This window comes from Mastomys coucha, unplaced genomic scaffold, assembly GCF_008632895.1.
Source record: "Mastomys coucha isolate ucsf_1 unplaced genomic scaffold, UCSF_Mcou_1 pScaffold18, whole genome shotgun sequence".
In the NCBI taxonomy this organism is placed as follows: Eukaryota; Metazoa; Chordata; class Mammalia; order Rodentia; family Muridae; genus Mastomys; species Mastomys coucha.
Window position 1 is genome coordinate 75,185,268 of NW_022196900.1, and position 17,254 is coordinate 75,202,521.

The 17,254-nt window shown below is 47.6% G+C and overlaps 2 protein-coding genes across 14 annotated transcripts in view; one reads left to right on the top strand and one right to left on the bottom strand.

Annotated features, from left to right (window-relative positions):
• The window catches only part of Eri3 (ERI1 exoribonuclease family member 3), a 127,768-nt gene extending 121,736 nt beyond the window's left edge, over positions 1-6,032 (top strand). For all 9 annotated transcript variants that reach the window (XM_031378381.1, XM_031378382.1, XM_031378383.1 and 6 more), the window contains one exon: positions 5,490-6,032. In XM_031378381.1, coding sequence (XP_031234241.1) covers positions 5,490-5,572 — 83 coding nt within the window. In that variant the 3' untranslated portion in view covers positions 5,573-6,032. The remainder of the gene's footprint in view (positions 1-5,489) is intronic.
• Dmap1 (DNA methyltransferase 1 associated protein 1) overlaps positions 1-14,658 on the bottom strand; it is a 62,356-nt gene extending 47,698 nt beyond the window's left edge. For 2 of the 5 annotated variants that reach the window (XM_031378369.1, XM_031378370.1), the window contains exons 1-11: positions 14,558-14,658; positions 14,210-14,359; positions 13,665-13,756; positions 13,237-13,432; positions 8,358-8,516; positions 8,098-8,265; positions 7,677-7,862; positions 7,458-7,529; positions 7,128-7,200; positions 6,724-7,019; positions 6,428-6,505 (exon numbers count right to left, since the gene is read on the bottom strand). In XM_031378369.1, coding sequence (XP_031234229.1) covers positions 6,446-6,505; positions 6,724-7,019; positions 7,128-7,200; positions 7,458-7,529; positions 7,677-7,862; positions 8,098-8,265; positions 8,358-8,516; positions 13,237-13,432; positions 13,665-13,756; positions 14,210-14,314 — 1,407 coding nt within the window. In that variant the 5' untranslated portion in view covers positions 14,315-14,359; positions 14,558-14,658 and the 3' untranslated portion in view covers positions 6,428-6,445. Of the gene's footprint in view, positions 1-6,294; positions 6,506-6,723; positions 7,020-7,127; positions 7,201-7,457; positions 7,530-7,676; positions 7,863-8,097; positions 8,266-8,357; positions 8,517-13,236; positions 13,433-13,664; positions 13,757-14,209; positions 14,371-14,557 lie in introns of those variants that run through there. The other 3 variants (XM_031378368.1, XM_031378373.1, XM_031378372.1) reach the window with 3 other exon arrangements.
• Positions 14,659-17,254: the final 2,596 nt, after the last annotated feature.

The following is a 17,254-nucleotide window of genomic DNA, read 5'->3' on the forward strand; positions in this document are numbered from 1 at the left end:
TACATAATGAGACCTTGTAGAAAAAAAATCCACATAATTGTCTGGAGAGATTGCTCAGCTGTTAAAAGCCCTGGCTGTTCTTCCAGGGCACCTGGGTTCGGTTCCCAGCATACACAATTGTCTGTAATTTCAGTTCTAGGGAACCCAGCATCCTCTCTGGCCTCCACAAGCACTGTGTACATGTGGTACACAGACATGAAAACAAAATGCCCACATACTTGAAATAAAAATAAATCTTAAAAAGTTTAACATAATAATGGTAATAAAATATAACTGAAATATGGGGTATGTTTGCTTTATGGGCTTCTGTTGGGGAGCTATACACCTGTGAGTTTGATATTGGATGTCTTTCAGCCATTCACCTTACGGAGACAAGGTCTTTCACTAAACCCCAAACTCTCCCAATTCAGCTAGACTGGCTGGCTAAGGACCTTCCCATCTCTGCCTCTCTACTGCTGGAATTGCAGGCTTATACTAGCATGCCTAGCTATAATGTGGATACCCAGAGCTAAATTTCACCAACTGAGCCAACTCTTCAGCCCTTTGTTTTGTGTTTTGTGTTTTTTTTTTTTTAAACAATGGGCTAGAGAAGTCCTTCTCAAACCAGACACTAAGCCTTGAAATCCTAATGAAATGCCTTATAATTTTAGATGACTCAAAGAATCTTACTTAATTCATCCAAAGCTAAATTCATCACTGCCTCCAAATTCCAACTTCTCTGGGATTACTTACCTGAGTGGCACTAAAATCCTATAATCACTTCTCTCCCAGTTCTCTCATGAAAGCTTATCTCTTTTCAAAGACAATTTTGTGTGTGCACACATTTGTATGCACAAAGATGGAAACGAGAGGACAGCTTGTGGCTTAGACCCAGGTGCTCAGGCTTACACAACAAGTGCTGTTACCCACTAACCCAAGTTTCTGGGTCAGCCTTTCAGGTGTGAACCGCAATTCTATCTGCTCACAGATGGTTCTACCTTTAGTCCTGTCTTCATATCGTAGGATGACAATTCTGAAACCCAGATCTGGTCCTGTCATTTTCCTCCTTAAACACATTAGTGTCTCCATAGTGCTACGAGAGTCAAATTCTTGAACTCCTTAGATTGGCATTTGGGTTCCTTGGTTTCCCCCTAGTCGGTCACTGCTGACTTGACCACCCATTCATATGTCATGGCCTTAGTATGTCACCCAACCCCATCACTTGGTGTTACTCCACAGATAGCTTCCAGTGGTGGCTGTATTGCCTCTTCACCTTAACCCTAACTTTCTTGGCCACTTCCCTCAGCTTTGCATAGCTTTGTTCTTCTGGTAATCCATCCCCAAGCTTCTGAAAGAAGCAGTTCTATGCCTCCTTTTTTTCATAGCACTGCACCTCTTATGTGCTATCTTTGAGCTCTGCAAGTACAGGGACCTAGTCTTGGGTATCCAGACCCAGTCTGGCCTATACACACTCAGTATACAAAACAGGTTGGCACTCACTGGATGAAGTGAGAACATGGATAAAAACCCTTGGCGTACTATCCAAGGGCCTCCTGTACCCTTTCCTCATGAAGATTTTCCCTGGCCAGTGTCCTAGGGCTTCCTTCCTATGCTTTACTCTTCAGTTTCCAGACTAGTGTAACTAACAGGCACTCAGTGCCACCTTAGGTGGGTTCCTTTATGAGGGATCTCAGCCACCATTCCAATTGCAGCTTCTTTGCCAAGCAGCTCCAACCACTCTGAATGGAGGTACCTAACAGACACAGCCTTCCTTGCTAGGTGCTTACCTAACCCATCCCCTACGTGGGTTTGCATAGCTGTTACCCTTCCATTCTTGTCTTGTCAATATAAAAATATTTCTAACACTAATAATTTTAATGTCTTTCAAAAGAAAAAAGGTCTCAAGCTGATGTGGCTAGCCTTTTAAACTTGAAGGTAAAGACCTATGTTAGAGGCCTCCATTGTGGACACAACACAGCACTGTTAAGCTGGCCTAAGTAGCTCTGCAAGAGATGGTATAAAGGCAAAGATGCCAACTAACCCAAATGGTCTCAGAGCTTCAGTCTGTCTTACCCTTCCCTACTCCCAGGAACTCACATGGTGGAAGGAGAGAAATGACCACCATAACTTGTCCTCTGAATACACACCTGTAACTGTAGCTCTCAAAAGGTAAGCAGAACCAGGAGGTCAAGGTTATCCTCACCTATAGTAATTCTGAGACCCTGCCCAGGGCTGGGGGGGCCTAAGGATACAGCACAGTGGTAAAGGGCTTATCTTACATGTACACAACTCTGGGTTTAAGTCCCAGAACCATGCAAAGGAAAGGAGGAAAGTACAGGATGAGCAAGATGGCTCAGTGGATAATGTACCTGCTACCATGCCTTCTGGCCTGAGTTTGATTCTCTAGGACTCACTCAGAAGGAGAGAACCAACTCCCACAAGTTGTCGTATGACATGCACATACATGCATATGTATATAGACTTTAATCCTAAATGCTGAGAGGCAGAAACAGATCTCAGAGTTCCAGGCTACTCAGGGTTATATAGTGAGACCCACAGACTTTAAACAGAAGGCAGGAAGAACCGCTAAAGGGATTTAAAGAGGGAAGGACATGATAAAATTTGTGTAAAAAAGATCATATTGGCTACAAGAGGGTGGATCTGAGGGACAAGCCAGACTGAATCTAAGAATTACAGGGTGTAGACTTACAGGTGACTGGCTACTGGAAAAAGGAAGCATTTGATGAGTAGTGCTTCTAAACCTTTCTAACGCTGCGACCCTTTAGTACAGTTCATGTTGTGGTGACCCCAACCACAAAATTATTTTTGTTGCTGCTTTGTAATTTTGCTAAGCAGTGCCTCAGTTCCTAAGACCATCAGAAAAACGTGCTTTCCGATGGTCATGACCCACAGGTTAAAGAACCACTCACTGGGTTGCAGAATAAGGAAACCAGATCTGCAGAGGTTTCAGACCTGGTTAGATCTGGCCGGTGTGCGCGCGCGAGGTGTTGACCTTTTAGGGAGTTTCAGGTGATTTACTATACAGTGCCATTTGCTGATGTCAAGAATGCACGTGGAGAAAACCTGGGAGGGTATACTGGGGTCTTTCGATTCTGTTTGTCTGGAAAGAACTGTTTGGAGATTTGAGTTTGTGGTGGGACTAAAGAGGAAGATCCTGGGTGGGGAGGATGGCCATCAGGAGCAGCAGAGCTCATGATTTAGGTGAAGTTGGCCATGTATGGCATGGGGAAAGTTCAAGACTGACTGAGGTGTGCAGGCACCTCTTGGCACAGGTAAATCGGCCCTTGCTCATTGATGGCCTAGGGGTCTATTCTAGGACATTTACTTGGTCCAAGGGAGGCAGATTGAGTGATTTGTCCAGCATTGAGGGAGGAGGCAAATGAAGTCAATAGAAAACTAATTTTCTTTTCTGCTAAAAGAAATGAGGTGTGTGGCCGCTGGGTAATTGCAGATAACGAGGGGACTTATTCTTAATATGCACAGCAGCCATGGTCTCCAGTGCGCTGAGGATAGGAAGGAGGTGCCTTGGCAGGGCTAGGTTTATTTGGGAAAAATAGCCCTCTGTCCCAGGTTCCTCCTTCTCTCAACGATGCCATCACAGTGTCTGACCCCACAGCTCCTGTCCTATTCCTGTCAACTGTTCAGCTCTCCTGTCACACCCCTCCCTCCACCCCCACAGCACTTGCACACTCACTAAGGGAGACAAATGACAGGGCCTCAGCTGAGCGGGGTGCGTGTCCGGCCCATAAACCACGGGGATGGGTCATGTCTGGAGTTGCCATGGCCGCCACTACCTACCCATCTGTCTTCTCCCCATTCTGCCTCAAAGCAGACCAGTCCTGACTTGTCCCTGGAGAAACACGATATCAACTCCCCACATCTCTGTCCGCCATAGATACATACATATTGAACCCCTCTAAGACAGGAGGATCTCATATGATTGGCCTGCCCTAGATCCTTGGCTAATGAGTCATTTTCTTTGCGCAGGTGGGGCCAGGGGTCCCTTTTCTTAGGCCACAGTCTTAGTGAGGGCAAGCATAGAAAGAAGCTCAATGGAAGGCAAAGATTCTGAGACCTCCTGACCTCACCACCACCTCTCACTTGATCACGCCATCATTGTATGGTACTTCTGCATCACAGAATCTATGAAATGAGACTATGGCCCAGGGACAAGGAAGGAAGGTGGGAAAGGAGTAGGAGATGGTTGGGGACTGCTTTGGAAAGCTGAACCCATGTAGATGAGCAGTTTCTCACAACCTTCCCAACACTGCCAGCCACCCTGTAACACAGTTCCTCATGTTTTGGTGATCCCCCCCCACGCCCAGCCATAAAGTTATTTTCATTGCTACCTCATAACTATAATTTTGTTACCATTATGAATTGTAAATATCTGATATGCAGGATATGATATGTGACCCCTGTGAAAGGGTCATTTGACCCACAGGCTGAGAACAGCTGCCCTAGTAGGCAAGCTCCAAGCTTCTCCCCTTATTTTTATTTTTATTTATTTATTTTTTTTCGTTTTTTTCGAGACAGGGTTTCTTTGTGTAGCCCTGGCTGTCCTGGAACTCACTCTATAGACCAGGCTGGCCTCGAACTCAGAAATCCGCCTGCCTCTGTCTCCCAAGTGCTGCGATTAAAGGCATGCATTTCTCCCCTTCTTGCATTTAGTAGTGGAACAAGTCCTATCCTTGCAAAGTCCTCAGAGTCCCTGCAGCCTCCAGGCTACTACGGCAGCTCACAGCATGGAGTTTTTCAGAGGCCAATACCAGAGAAACTAATAGAGTCTAACACATACAGACTATTTAACCTGATATTTGAGCAGAGACAAGGTCCCAAAAGGTGACCCAGTTGCCAAGCCTCCTCAGACAGAGGCAGGTTGTAGGTTGACTACTGTGTATGTCTGGCAGGCTGAAAGCATATAAACCTTGGCCTTCCCTAGTCTATCTGGAGCTACATGGGGACAGGTATCCAGGGCAAGTATTTCCCAGGGTTCTAGCACAGCCATGCCAAATCTTGTGCCTTGTCACCAGTTGAGTATGGCCTGGGCCACAGTTCCCCCTACACACAAGTGCCGACAAAGTCACCCTGGCTGTGGGTGTGATGAATGGCCGCACAGTAATGAAATGGAGACATCAAGGCGGGTGGCGGGAAGACGGAGTGTGGCGGACAGGCCGTCCCCATGTGGCGGCAACAAGAAGGATCGCCCAGCGGCCAGGGGCCGTCAAGGGAGAAATTACACATTTACTCTGCCTTTTTCTTACTGCGACGGCGCCCATACATCACCGCTGGGGCCGGGATGGGACACAGCGGCCAATTTCCAGCATGAATTATGGGACTGAGAAGCATTGAGTCCAGGCTTCCTGCAGGCCCAGTATCACCCAGCCCAACACAAGGCTAGAAATGTTGCCATCAGAGCCAGAGATGTCCTTCTCAGGCCTGTGGCTCCTGAATCTAGTCCCTGTCTGAATGTCTTCTCTTCTTTCTAGATGACTGCAAGAACATTGCCAACATCATGAAGACATTGGCATACCGAGGCTTCATCTTCAAGCAGACATCAAAGCCCTTCTGATTGGCAGAGGATAGGATGGGGCAGGGCAGGGTAGCTGCTTGGCCCAAATCAGAATCCTCCTCTCCCTCACTAGAGGGAAAAGGGAGAGTGGCATAACTCTGCACCCAGAGTGTCCCCCAGCTGCCCTACGGGCTTGTGCCCTGTATGAGGGCTTGGCCACTTGGCCCCTCTGGAGCAGACACTTTGTGCCCCAACCCACTCCCATTCCTCAGTCTCAGCCCAGTATTAGCCCCTGCCATTATGGGCCTAGGCTAGGGGGAACCCAGGTACTCAACTGCCTTCTCCCTGGTACACAGGCTTCTGCTGGGGGCCACCAAGCCCTTCCTGAGCCCCTCCCATCCATAGTGCATGGTGTGTGGTGCCCCCAGGGCTCCAGGACAGATCAGGCCCCATCTTGTGTCCACCCCCACCCCCACCCCCGCTGTGAACGTGCCACTTGAATAAAGTCGGGGAAACAAGGTCCTAGTGTGTGCGGAGCCTTCCTTGTTATGCTGATATTCCGGGCTTCATCTCCATACAAAGCCATCAGCATGTGAGCAGCTGACAACTATAGGACCTTTGATGCCTTCCCTAAAGTTATACAAACTGGGAGCAGGACTGGGATGGAGGGTGGGAAATATCTGGACCACAAAGACAAGCCAAAACTGGTGAGATCCCAGCGGTGTGCAAGACCATCTTAAATTTAGGTATAGGCAACAAAAAGTGGCTAAGGGCCTAATGTGGGCATTGCAAGCAAGCCTTTATAGACTTGCTGTAGTGACTGATACACCAGACTGTCATTCCAGCCAAGGATATGAGGAGGTAAGGAAATAAAATCAGCCCAGTCCAACTTAACAAGCTCTATTTACACCGTACCAGCAACTCTGATGGCCCTTATGGTTTCTTGGCTTTCTTCACAGAAGATGAGCTGGAGGCTGATTCCCGTCGTTTCCGCTAAAGAGACAGAAAGTGTTGAGGTTAGTGGTCTCTGAGGTCCAACTCAAGGCTTAGTCTGTCATTTTTCAGAGAAGAGGCCCAATAGTCCTGTCATCAGCCTCACCCCTCACAATGGCAACCATCCCCTTGAAGACACTGGAGAGAGTAGGGTCTGTAAAACAATGTTCTCTTGCAGAGCCAGGGCATGCTCCCCACAAGCCTGTCCAGGCTCTTACCGAATTGGGTGTGAGGGGTGCACCCACGACATCAATGATAGTGTCCTTGGTAGGGTCCAGACCAAGTCCAGATTCAGAGACTGTTGGCTCAGCAGATGCTGGGGTTGGTCCCACTGCTGCTGTGGCAGGGGTCCCCAGCACTCCTGCCCGAGCCAGGGCCTCATGCCGGTGCCGCAGCATTTGTAGCTCATATTCACAGTTGGCACAGGCCTGCTTGAGCTCGTAGAGTAACACCAGGTCGCTCCGCAACTCATTGAACATATGCACCAGTTCCTCTGTGGGGGTAGGGCTCAGCTCTGCAAGCAAGACAAAGCTGGACTGTGGTTGAATGTCTGAAACATGAACTACCCTCTCTTCCGTAGCCCCTGAGAGGGGGACATCCCCTGGGGCTCAGCATCACTCACCCACACCAAGTTCCAACAGCATCTGTTCCAGTGCCTTGATCTTCTTCTGACCCACAGAACTGGGCAGCTTCATCTGCAATAATCAAGCTAGCTAAGTCCTCCACCTCTTGGGATGAGGCACATAGGTAACCCTTGGATGGAATAGCTGTGGCTAAAATGGAACTAGCTGAGAAGTGGAGAATGGTAAAGGCAGACTAGGCTTGGCCATGTCATGAGGTCCTGACAAGGCCACCTCTTTCCATGGCCCCCTCTCCCATTGCTCTAGACTTAGTAGCTGTAGCATTAGGCCATTTGGAGCCAAGGGACCATACACTGCGTGAGGTAACTCACCCGCTGGCTCCGTAGTGTGACACCTGCTGACTTAAAATCTGGAAATTTGATGCCTGCAGTCTCAGGAACAGCCTGGAGAAGAGTTAAAGAGCCTTAGGTGTGTCACAGGGAGTGGCCCAGGGACCCACTCACTCAGGATGCTCTCAGAATACCCAATGAAGCTGGGGACCCTGTGCCAGATGACCCCTCCCCCCAAGCTTGTTGGGTTAGCCTCCACACCGGCTTCTCAGCCTCCTTCTTCTGGGGTAGCTTCTTCTTGGGAGCCTTGCGTTCTGTGCGACGCTGCTCTGCAGTGGTGTCTGCTGCTGTAATCAGCTTCTGCAAGTCTTGGCTACGCTTCTCCCGCTCTTTTTTCCGAGCCTCAATCTTACGCAGTTCCTGTAGCAGGTACTCTTCCTCTGCCACCTGCAAAAGCAAGAAGTGCTTCAGCATGTATGAGGGCTGTGTGGAAGTGGGATAGCCAGGGAGCTGAAGGGATTCTAGGTTATCTATTAGAGGACCAGAGGTAAGGACACTGCAGAGAAGGAAGGAACAGGAGACCATGGAAATGGGCTAGAGGTGGAAAGGCCTTGGGGTAGTGAGAGTCGAGCCACGGAGAGTGGAGAGCAAAAGGTTTCAGATATGGAGAAGGGGTTATGACCTGCTCTGGGGTTCGGTTGTAAAGCCGCTCCAGCTGCTCCTTCCGTCGTCTCTCATGCCCAGCATCAAATACCGGTATTTTCAGATCTGTACCTGGCACAGCCCTCACATTGGCAAGCTTGGCACAAATGTGGTAGTACCTCTCTTTCAGGTCCTCCACAGAACGCTTCTGAGGATCAGGACACATGGAGAGGTACACTGAGGAGCACATGGAAGAATGGCAGAAGGATTGGATACTTTGGCAAATGCATACTAGCTCACCTTGAACTGCTGGTGGTCATACCGATCGTGAATAACTACAAAGCGCAGATCAAATCGGCGGCTGAGGTCAAAGAGGTGGTCAGTCTCTGCCTTAGTCCATGCATCATCATGAAGGTACAGTTGGTACTCCTGCTCTGAGTACACAGGCACTTGCACCGTCTACTGGTACAAAGACACGGGAACTGCATTCCTTTGTGTATGTCTAAGCAGGCTGGCCATGTTACTACAACCCTTCCTATTTATTATCAACCCCTGTACCCCTACAGACTGTAGGAAGAAAGGAAAGAACTGGTCTGATTAGCCAGAGGCCCTCCCTATAAGGCTCTGTGTCAGTGGCCTACCTGATTCACTTCAGGACAACTTACCATCTTTTGGAATGGGCCACATGCTCCTATCTGATATGTAAGCACTTCTAGGCACCCAAGGGTCAATTCCAGAATGACAAACCCATCAGACAGAGAAAGGCCCAGAGCCTGTCTGAAGCACTACTGCCACCCAGTGGTAACTGTGAGACTTGCCAATCTCAGAGTACTTTAAAATTGGGCATCTCCAGGGAATCTTACTGCCTATGCCCCTTCCTCTCCTGGTCCACATTCCTCCCACCCCAGGTGCCCTTTCAGAGTTACCAACCTCACCACAATTGGGTCACAGGTCAGAGTTGGTGCTAGGCTAGAACAGGAAGTTTCTCATGAATTCAAAAGCACAGCAGGCTCTTCCCAGCTGCTCTTGGACACTTCCTACCAGATGTCAAGTCACACATCCCCAACCTTAACATGCCCAATACTGTGTTCATCCCTCTTCTTCAAACATTCCCAATCCATACCTCAACCACTGTCATCAAAGCCAGCATCAGAAGCCGGTTTCTAATGATGGTCTGTTTCTGTTTTGTTGTCTACACACAGCTTTGGTAAGTGGCCTTGGCTGGTCAGTATGCTATGGAGACTAGACTGAACTCACAGCAGTCCTCCTGCCTTAGTCTCCCAAGCACTATAAGCACACATCACCACACCTGGCATTGGGAAGCATCTTTTTAATCTATTTAGGTTTTTTTTTTATTACGATTTATTTAATGTATATGAGCATCCTGTTGCTGACACAGCAGAAGAAGGCATCAGATCCCATTACAGGTGGTTGTGGGCCACTATGTGGTTGCTGGGAACTGAACTCAGGACCTCTGGAAGAGCAGCCAGTGCTCTAAACTACTGAGCCATCTCTCCAGCCTGGGAAGCATCTTTTAATTCCTACTTTTTACTTAATCTGGGCTTTAGCTCCAGAATCTCCATCTATCTCAATGGCCACAACCCATTCAGAGTAGCACAACACTATGCTAGCCTACTCAGGCCACCTTTCAGTCCTCTTCCAATCAGTTCTCTATCTGCACACAACATCCACACCATGCCACTTGGAGGGCATACCTACAATAAGAATGGAAACCAAGAAGCACTTTTATGTCACAACTGTGTGCCCACTCATGTAATATAAACATGAACTTGTGTTCTCTTGAAATCCTAATGTCTTTCTCAGTCTCTGCTGGACTACAAACAGAAAAGATCATTCACCTATTCCTAGAAAAGGTGCTGTTCCAGATCAACTTCTAAGATAAAGTGCCTTCTACATTATTAATAAGTTCAAGAACTGTCTTGGCCAGTTCTTTCCCTTGACTTTATTCTTGTTTTGTTTTTTTGAGACAGGGTTTCTCTGTATAGCCCTGGCTGTCCTGGAACTCACTCTGTAGACCAGGCTGGCCTTGAACTCAGAAATCCGCCTGCCTCTGCCTCCCAAGTGCTGGGATTAAAGGCATGCGCCACCACTGCCCGGCCCTTGACTTTATTCTTAATTCCATTTTCCTTCTACAAACAGAACCTTTTCATCCTTTTGACCTCTCAGGCATCATCTCTGGAAAATCTAGTTTCCCAGATTTGGCTGAATATACCTCCTAGTAGTTTAATTGTGTTTGTGTGTGTGTGTGTGTGTGTGTGTGTGTGTGTGTGTGTATTTTGAGGGAGATAAGACTATGGAGACGAGAAGGCAGCACTGGGTGTCCAGAAGAAGCTGGAGTTTGAGGTAACTATGAGCTACCCAATCTGGTTCCTGGGAACCAAACTCCAGTTTGGAAAAGCAATAAGCACTCTTAATTACTGAGTCATGTCTCTAGCCCTGTGCTGTTTTTGTTTTTGTTTTGTTTTGTTTTGTAGCCTAGGCCGGTCCTGACAGTATGTATCTGAAGATAACCCTGAACTCCTGATCCTCCAGACTCCACCTCCCAAATACTTGGATTACAAGTATGTACCACCATACCAGGCTAACTAAACCTTAAGGCTAAATAGAAGTGAACTAGTGAGGGAGAACTAGGGGGATGATACAAGGACATGAGATGAAAATACTCTAATGTGTGCACGCCTGGCTTCCAGAAGCAGGCTGAGAAACAGAGTGAGCTGAGAAGAGTCTGCTGCGGCAGTAGAAGCAGCTGCTGCAGGGAGTGCACCCCCTTCTGGAAGCTTAGAATTCAGCTAGGTGGGACAAGATCCAATGAGGCTAGTTTTAAAAAAATTAAAGGTCTTGTTTCTAGATTTGGGTTCCACCGCCAGCACCCACATGGCAGCTCATAGTTCCTCTTCAGCCTGCGTAGGCACTGCACTCATGTGGTACACAGACACATATAGGCAACCCTTCACATAAGAAATCATTTTAAAGTCCTGTTTCTTGTATCTAAGATCACCTGGGAGCAGAGAAGGTATTGGGGTGAAAGAAGAGTAGGAAACTAAACAGCCACCTTCAGCAGTGGTGGAGTGAGAAGCCATAAACCCAAACAAAAGCAGCAAAGCAGGCACAGGCCTAGAGGTTGTAGAAACAGGAAAGCCCAGAACTTGGCATGAAGGGCCAAGGAGGATGCCACCATCAATGACTCCTGGACTCCTGTCCTGAGCAGGAGCAGAGGGAGAGTCACGGAGAGTACAACCCTCAGAGGAGCAGCTGGAGAGAAAGAACAGGAATTCACTGAATCTTGTAGTCACCCAGACCTGGCCAGGACTCATCCAGTCCTGACATGACTCTACTTTAAAATCTATGAGTGGCTCCAAGTTCTTAAGCTTGGTTGCCAAGGGCCACCTGGCATGGTCACTGTTGATTAACAGAGCCACACCTCGCCACCCCCCCCCCCATCACCCTACACAGAGCTTTAGGCTTTATCAGTATGGGAATGCCCAGTGCGTGCAGTACACGTGAACCTTTTTAAGTTACACTTTAAATTGCAGCTTTGTTTCAGGTGTGTAGGGATGGGTATATTTGGAGGTCAAAGGACAACATTTCAGAATCTGTTCTCTCCTTCCACCATGTGGGTCCCAGGGATCAGCCTTGGCCATAGGCCTGTCTGCAGGAGCCTCTGGGCCTTACATTCTTCATTTATTTTTCTTCGCCATGTTCTATGTGCACGAAGGAAACTCCCATAACTTTCCAGCCTTCCGAGCAGTTTTTCTCCTCCCAGACTGCGACTGTTCCTGTGTCTCTCTCTCAATAACATGATGTTTTTAGGACAGAGACTTGGTCTGACTTCAGTGTTTAGGCTTCCACATGCTGGAGCAGTAAGTACTAACTACAAACCGAGTGTTCTTCTAAAGATAAAAGAACATGCTTGTCTCCCCCACTCCCTCACTGAACTCTATCAGTCTAGCTTCTCCATCAGTTGGTCCTTAGAGTCCTAAGAATGATGTTGGGATGGAGGGAACTCTGGCTTGGGATCAGCGTGATAGAGCCACACTCAGCTCTGCTCAGTCTGAGAAAGCCTATAAGCCATCCAAGAGAGGGCATTCAGGAGTCACATAAGACAGAAAAATCTGAGTTTGAGCCTCTGGTGTTTTAAGCTGTAATTCTAGACTGTTCTGAGCCACAGTGTAAAGTACCTTAGCCATAGGCTATCCAATCCTAGCCTACTCTAGCTCTTCCTTTCAATGGCTGGATGAGAACTGGAAAAGGCCCTGCTTTAGATAAGGCTCTAAAATCTAGACGAAAAAACTAACTGGTCTTGGTTTAGGGTGCTTAGCCATAAAGTATGAAGAGCACAGGCAGAGATTTGATTGGTAACAAATACCACCTTCCCAGAGAGGCCCTCCCTAACTACTCTTAGGATTGACAAGGTGGCTCAGAAGGCTGGACAACCTAAGTTTGATCCCTGGGGCCCAGCTCTCAGTTGTCCTCTGGTCTGCTGGCATGTGCCATAGAAATGTTGACACGTACAAAATACATGAAAAAAAAAAAAAAAACCGCAGGCCTCTCCTATACCACCAGCAAATGCACTGTTTTCTCATTTCCTGTCATTTAAATTCAAGTTCCAGCATATTGGCAGTACTTCTCTGCCAGAATTCAATTTATTTCTTTACATGCATGCCATCCCCTTCCCCTTCTTCTTTGTCCTGTTGTTCACAGCTAAGAGAAATAGCCAAGTCAGAGATGAGTCCCAAGTGTGTAATACAAGTAACAGTGTAGAAAGGCTCCCTCTCACGGAGTAGGTAGAGGAAGGGTTAGGAGTTCTGAGGTGAGCCATCCATGGATACTCAGAAGGGGGTACCAGTAAATCAGACCTTCTGGGGTGAGGCCATTCGCTACTCAAGAGTAACTGAAGCTACAGAGCTAAATGAGAACAATGAAGAAGCATGGAGAAGCGAGAAGCACCTAGGACGCAGCTCTGAGGAGCAGCAGCACCTGAAGGGCCGAGGGAAGCCACTAAACCCCACAGGAGATCCAGGAAAGGGGTGAATGCAACAGGCAGAAGAAACCCAGAACTGAGTGGGTAACCGTGGCTGGGACTGAGCACATCTGGAGCCAACCCTGGGAGATTGGAAAACTCAACAAGAGGCTCAGATTTGGTCTGTCAGCGGCTCACCTTATTGAACCTGGCAAAGGGGTAGTCTTTGCCTTCCTCCGCTGCTCGTCGCCAGTGGAAAAACATAGCACCATCCTTCCGAGCTGGGTTGGTAAAAGGCATCCACTTCCAAGGTCGAACCTTCTTGGACCCCAATTTAGCCTTCACTGTGCGATATCCCTGACCAGTGTCACTGGGCAGCAGTGGGGGTGCGTCCCTGGCAGTGGAAGTGAAAGATTAGAAGCAGGTGTGTGAAGAAACACTAAAGCCAAGAAGCTCAGTCTACCCCTGAATAAGGAAGTCATGTCCTGGAGCAAGACACTGAGCTGTCCTACAGGAGGAGCCCTGGCTGGGGATACAGGCTGGGAAAAGTAGGAGAAAACAGGGAAGTAGGGATATGCCCGGTGAGCTAGGGTAAACACGGGGAACATAGGGATTTCAATACTTGCTTTTTGTCAGAGTAAAGCAAAGCATAGACCTCCCGATGCATGCCCTCAGGCCTCTTGAAGGTCAGCGTCTCCGAGGATTTCTTGGACTTTTTCTGGAAAGAAAACCACAGGGGAAAAATGACGGCCTAGACCCACCCTTACCTGAGGTTTTTACCCAGCCCAATCTGAACAAACGAATGCAGAACTAAAGTCCCAGGAACCAACCATGGGAGTGTCTCTACCCTGTCTGCACGGGTCTTTCCTCTCCCCACTCTCATCTGTGTTATCAGCGAAGAAAGTCCTCCCCTCACCCCAAGCCTGTCCCAGTGTCTTGCTCTCTCTTCCCAACAACTTACAAGTCGTCCCCTTGGAGGTTTCCCGCTCTCTTGGTCCCCATCACCTCCCAGGGTCCTCTCTCTTCATCACATTAAGAGTGGCGTGCTCTTTGTCCCATTGTAGCTCTCCTTTTATTATCACTTCCACCATCTCTCTTCTGGTAACACCCCTTCCTATTCCTTCGCCAACACCTATACCCCCACTTCAACACCCTCAAATACCCCTGCTACCTTGTCCGGGTTGATAATATCCTTTTTGCTGATGGTCCCAGAAGCAGCATCTCCCTCTGGACCCCCGAGTTCTAGAATGTCTCGTACATCTGCGCCCGTAGCCATCACGCCTGAGGGATGAGGTAGGACCCCGAGGTCAAGGGTCAGTACCTGCAGAAAGACTGTGCTACTGTCAAGGGGGCGGGGTCCCCGCAACTCCAGCTCCCAGTGGGGGCAGGGTGAAGAGGCCAGCCGCCAGAATGGTCCACACCAGGTCTGAGTTCTGCCTCTGAGTTCTCCGCCTCCCCGCGCCGGTGTCCCTCACGGTCACACCGTCCTCCCTGCCTCACCATCCCCCGGGATCCACACCTGAGTACGCCTGTTGTAGCCCACTCCTCAGATTATCTCTCTAAAGACCCACGGATAGACACTTCCGGCTGTGCGTCGTAGAAATGCAACCCTCAGAAACACTTCCGGTCGGTGCTTAGACAAATAGGAGCCGGCTGGCAACCCAGCGTGCAAACTTCCGGGCGGGCTGAGTCGCTCACTTGCTGTGCTCCCACGAATCCACGTGAGGCTGTGCGGCGCTTGCTTTTGACTTTTACTTTCTATTTCTCGGTGTTGTGTCCCGGGCAATGAAAAGAAAGCTCAAAGAGAGCTCGGTGACATTGAAAAGTCACTTAACTTCTCAAAACCTATTTCAAAACATTTAATTTGTTTACAAAACGAAAATTGTAACAGCGCCTGCTTAAGTGAAATACCAATAACCCATATAAAACAATAGCACAGTGCCTGGGACATTATTTTTTTCTTAGTTAACTGGATTAATGATAGTAATTACTTTTGCTCATTAAATGCCCCTCTCTATACCAGGCATTGCTATTGTGCTAAACTTTCAGAGCAGAACTAAACTAGCTTCTCCAGTCGCCAAGAGAGTAAGATAGAACGACTCTATCTCTGTCTCTGCCTCTGTCTCTGTCTTTGTCTCTCCATCTATCTATCTGTCCCTCTCTGCCTCCCCCTTCCTATCCCTCTTTTTCCCCAGCACCCAGGGTGACCTCTTAACTCACAGTGATCCCCCTGCCTCTCAAGTTCTGGGATTACAGGAATATGCTACCAGATCAAGCTCTTAACTTCTTTATTTAATTTAGGACTCTCCTAAAATGAGTTGTGAGTCTTTACTACTTTTCTGGCCAGTGTAATGTACAACACACACACACACACCTCACACCAAACTGTCAACACAAACTAGAGCTATCTGAAAGATGAGAATCTTAATTGAGAAAATGCCTTTAAGATCCAGCTGTAAAGGGCTGGATGGCTCAGTGGTTAAGAGCACCGACTGCTCTTCCAAAGGTCCTAAGGTCAAATCCCAACAACCACATGGTGGCTCACAACCATCCATAATGAGATCTGGTGCCCTCTTCTGGTGTGTCTGAAGACAGCAACAGTGTACTTACATATAATAAATAAATTAATTAATTTAAACAAAAAAGACCCTAGGTTTAAAAAAAAAATCCAGCTGTAAGGCATTTTCTCAATGAGTGATCAGTGGGGAGAGCCCAGCCCATTGTGGGTGGTGTCACCCCTTGGCTAGTAGTCCTGGGTTCTAGAAGAGAACCCTGACCTAGCCAAGAGAAGCAAGCCTGTAAGCAGCACCTCTCCATAGTTTCTGCATCAGCTCCTGCCTCCAGGATCATACCCTGTATGAGTTCCTGTCTTGATTTCCCTTGGTGATGAACAGCAATATAGAAGTGTGAGCCAAATGAACCCTTTCCTCTCCAACTTGCTTTTGGTCATGGTGTTTCAAGGAAGCAAAAACAACCCTAAGACACACATACCATGCCACATGTCTATGTATTTAGGTTGTCAATATTTAGGAGTGACTCACGCACTTATCTTGTTTTCACAAGGGAGTATGTCATTTCAACTTTGCCTTGACAACTATCAGTCTATTTACTCTTGACTCCACTATTTGTAGTTGCTATCTCCTGCTCCCCCTCCAAGTATGGCCTAAAAGAAAAATGACAGGGGACTGGGGAGGTGGCTCAGTGGTTAGGAGCACTGACTGCTCTTCCAGAGGTCCTGAGTTCAATTCCCAGCAACCACATGGTGGTTCACAACTATCTGTAATGGGATCTGATGCCCTCCTCTGGTGTGTCTGAAGAGAGCAACAGTGTACTCATATAAAATAAATAAATAAGGAAAGAGAGAAAGAAAAAAAGAAAGAAAGAAAGAAAGAAAGAAAGAAAGTGATTTAAAAAGAAAAAGAAAAATGACAGACAATATTAAATGTTGGTGAGGATGTGGAGCAACAGAAATCTAACAAATTGCTGGTGGTAGTTAAATAATTATAACCACCTAGAAATACTTTTTAATTCTGTCTACTAAAATTAGACATACATAGACTTCTTGTCAAAGAAACTCTGCTCCTGAGTATATTCCATATACTAGTAAATATATTCTGATGAAGATAATTGCTTATGTTCATCAAAAGCTATAAATAATAAACAAGGGTTAAGATCATTTGCTGCTCTTCCAGAGGACCTGGATTCTGTTCCCTAAACCCATATGGTGGCTTTCAACTATCTGCAACTTGGGCTGAGCATGGTGCACACACACCTTTAATCCCAGCACTCGGGAGGCAGAGACAGATTGATCTCTGTGACTTCAACGCAAAGCCTGATACAGTGGCTCACAGCTGTATTCCTAGCACTTAGGAGGCTGAGCTCCAGACAAACTTGAGCATTGTAGTAACACACACACACACACACACACACACACACACACAGCCCAGACATGTAATCAGAGGTACTAGGGAGCCTGAACAGGAGGATGGCAAATGGCAAATTCCAGGCCTATCTGTGGTGCCAAGCTCAAGATCAGCCCAGGCAACTTGGTAAGACCCTGTCTCAAAATCTAGAAAAGTGAAAAGAGGGTTAGGGATATAGCCCATTGATAGTATATATTGTCCAATGTTTGTAAAGCCCTTGGTTCAATCCTCAGTAAAACAAAAAATAAATCTAAAAAGATGTAAGTGATGGAGAAGATGTCTTAGCAGTTAAA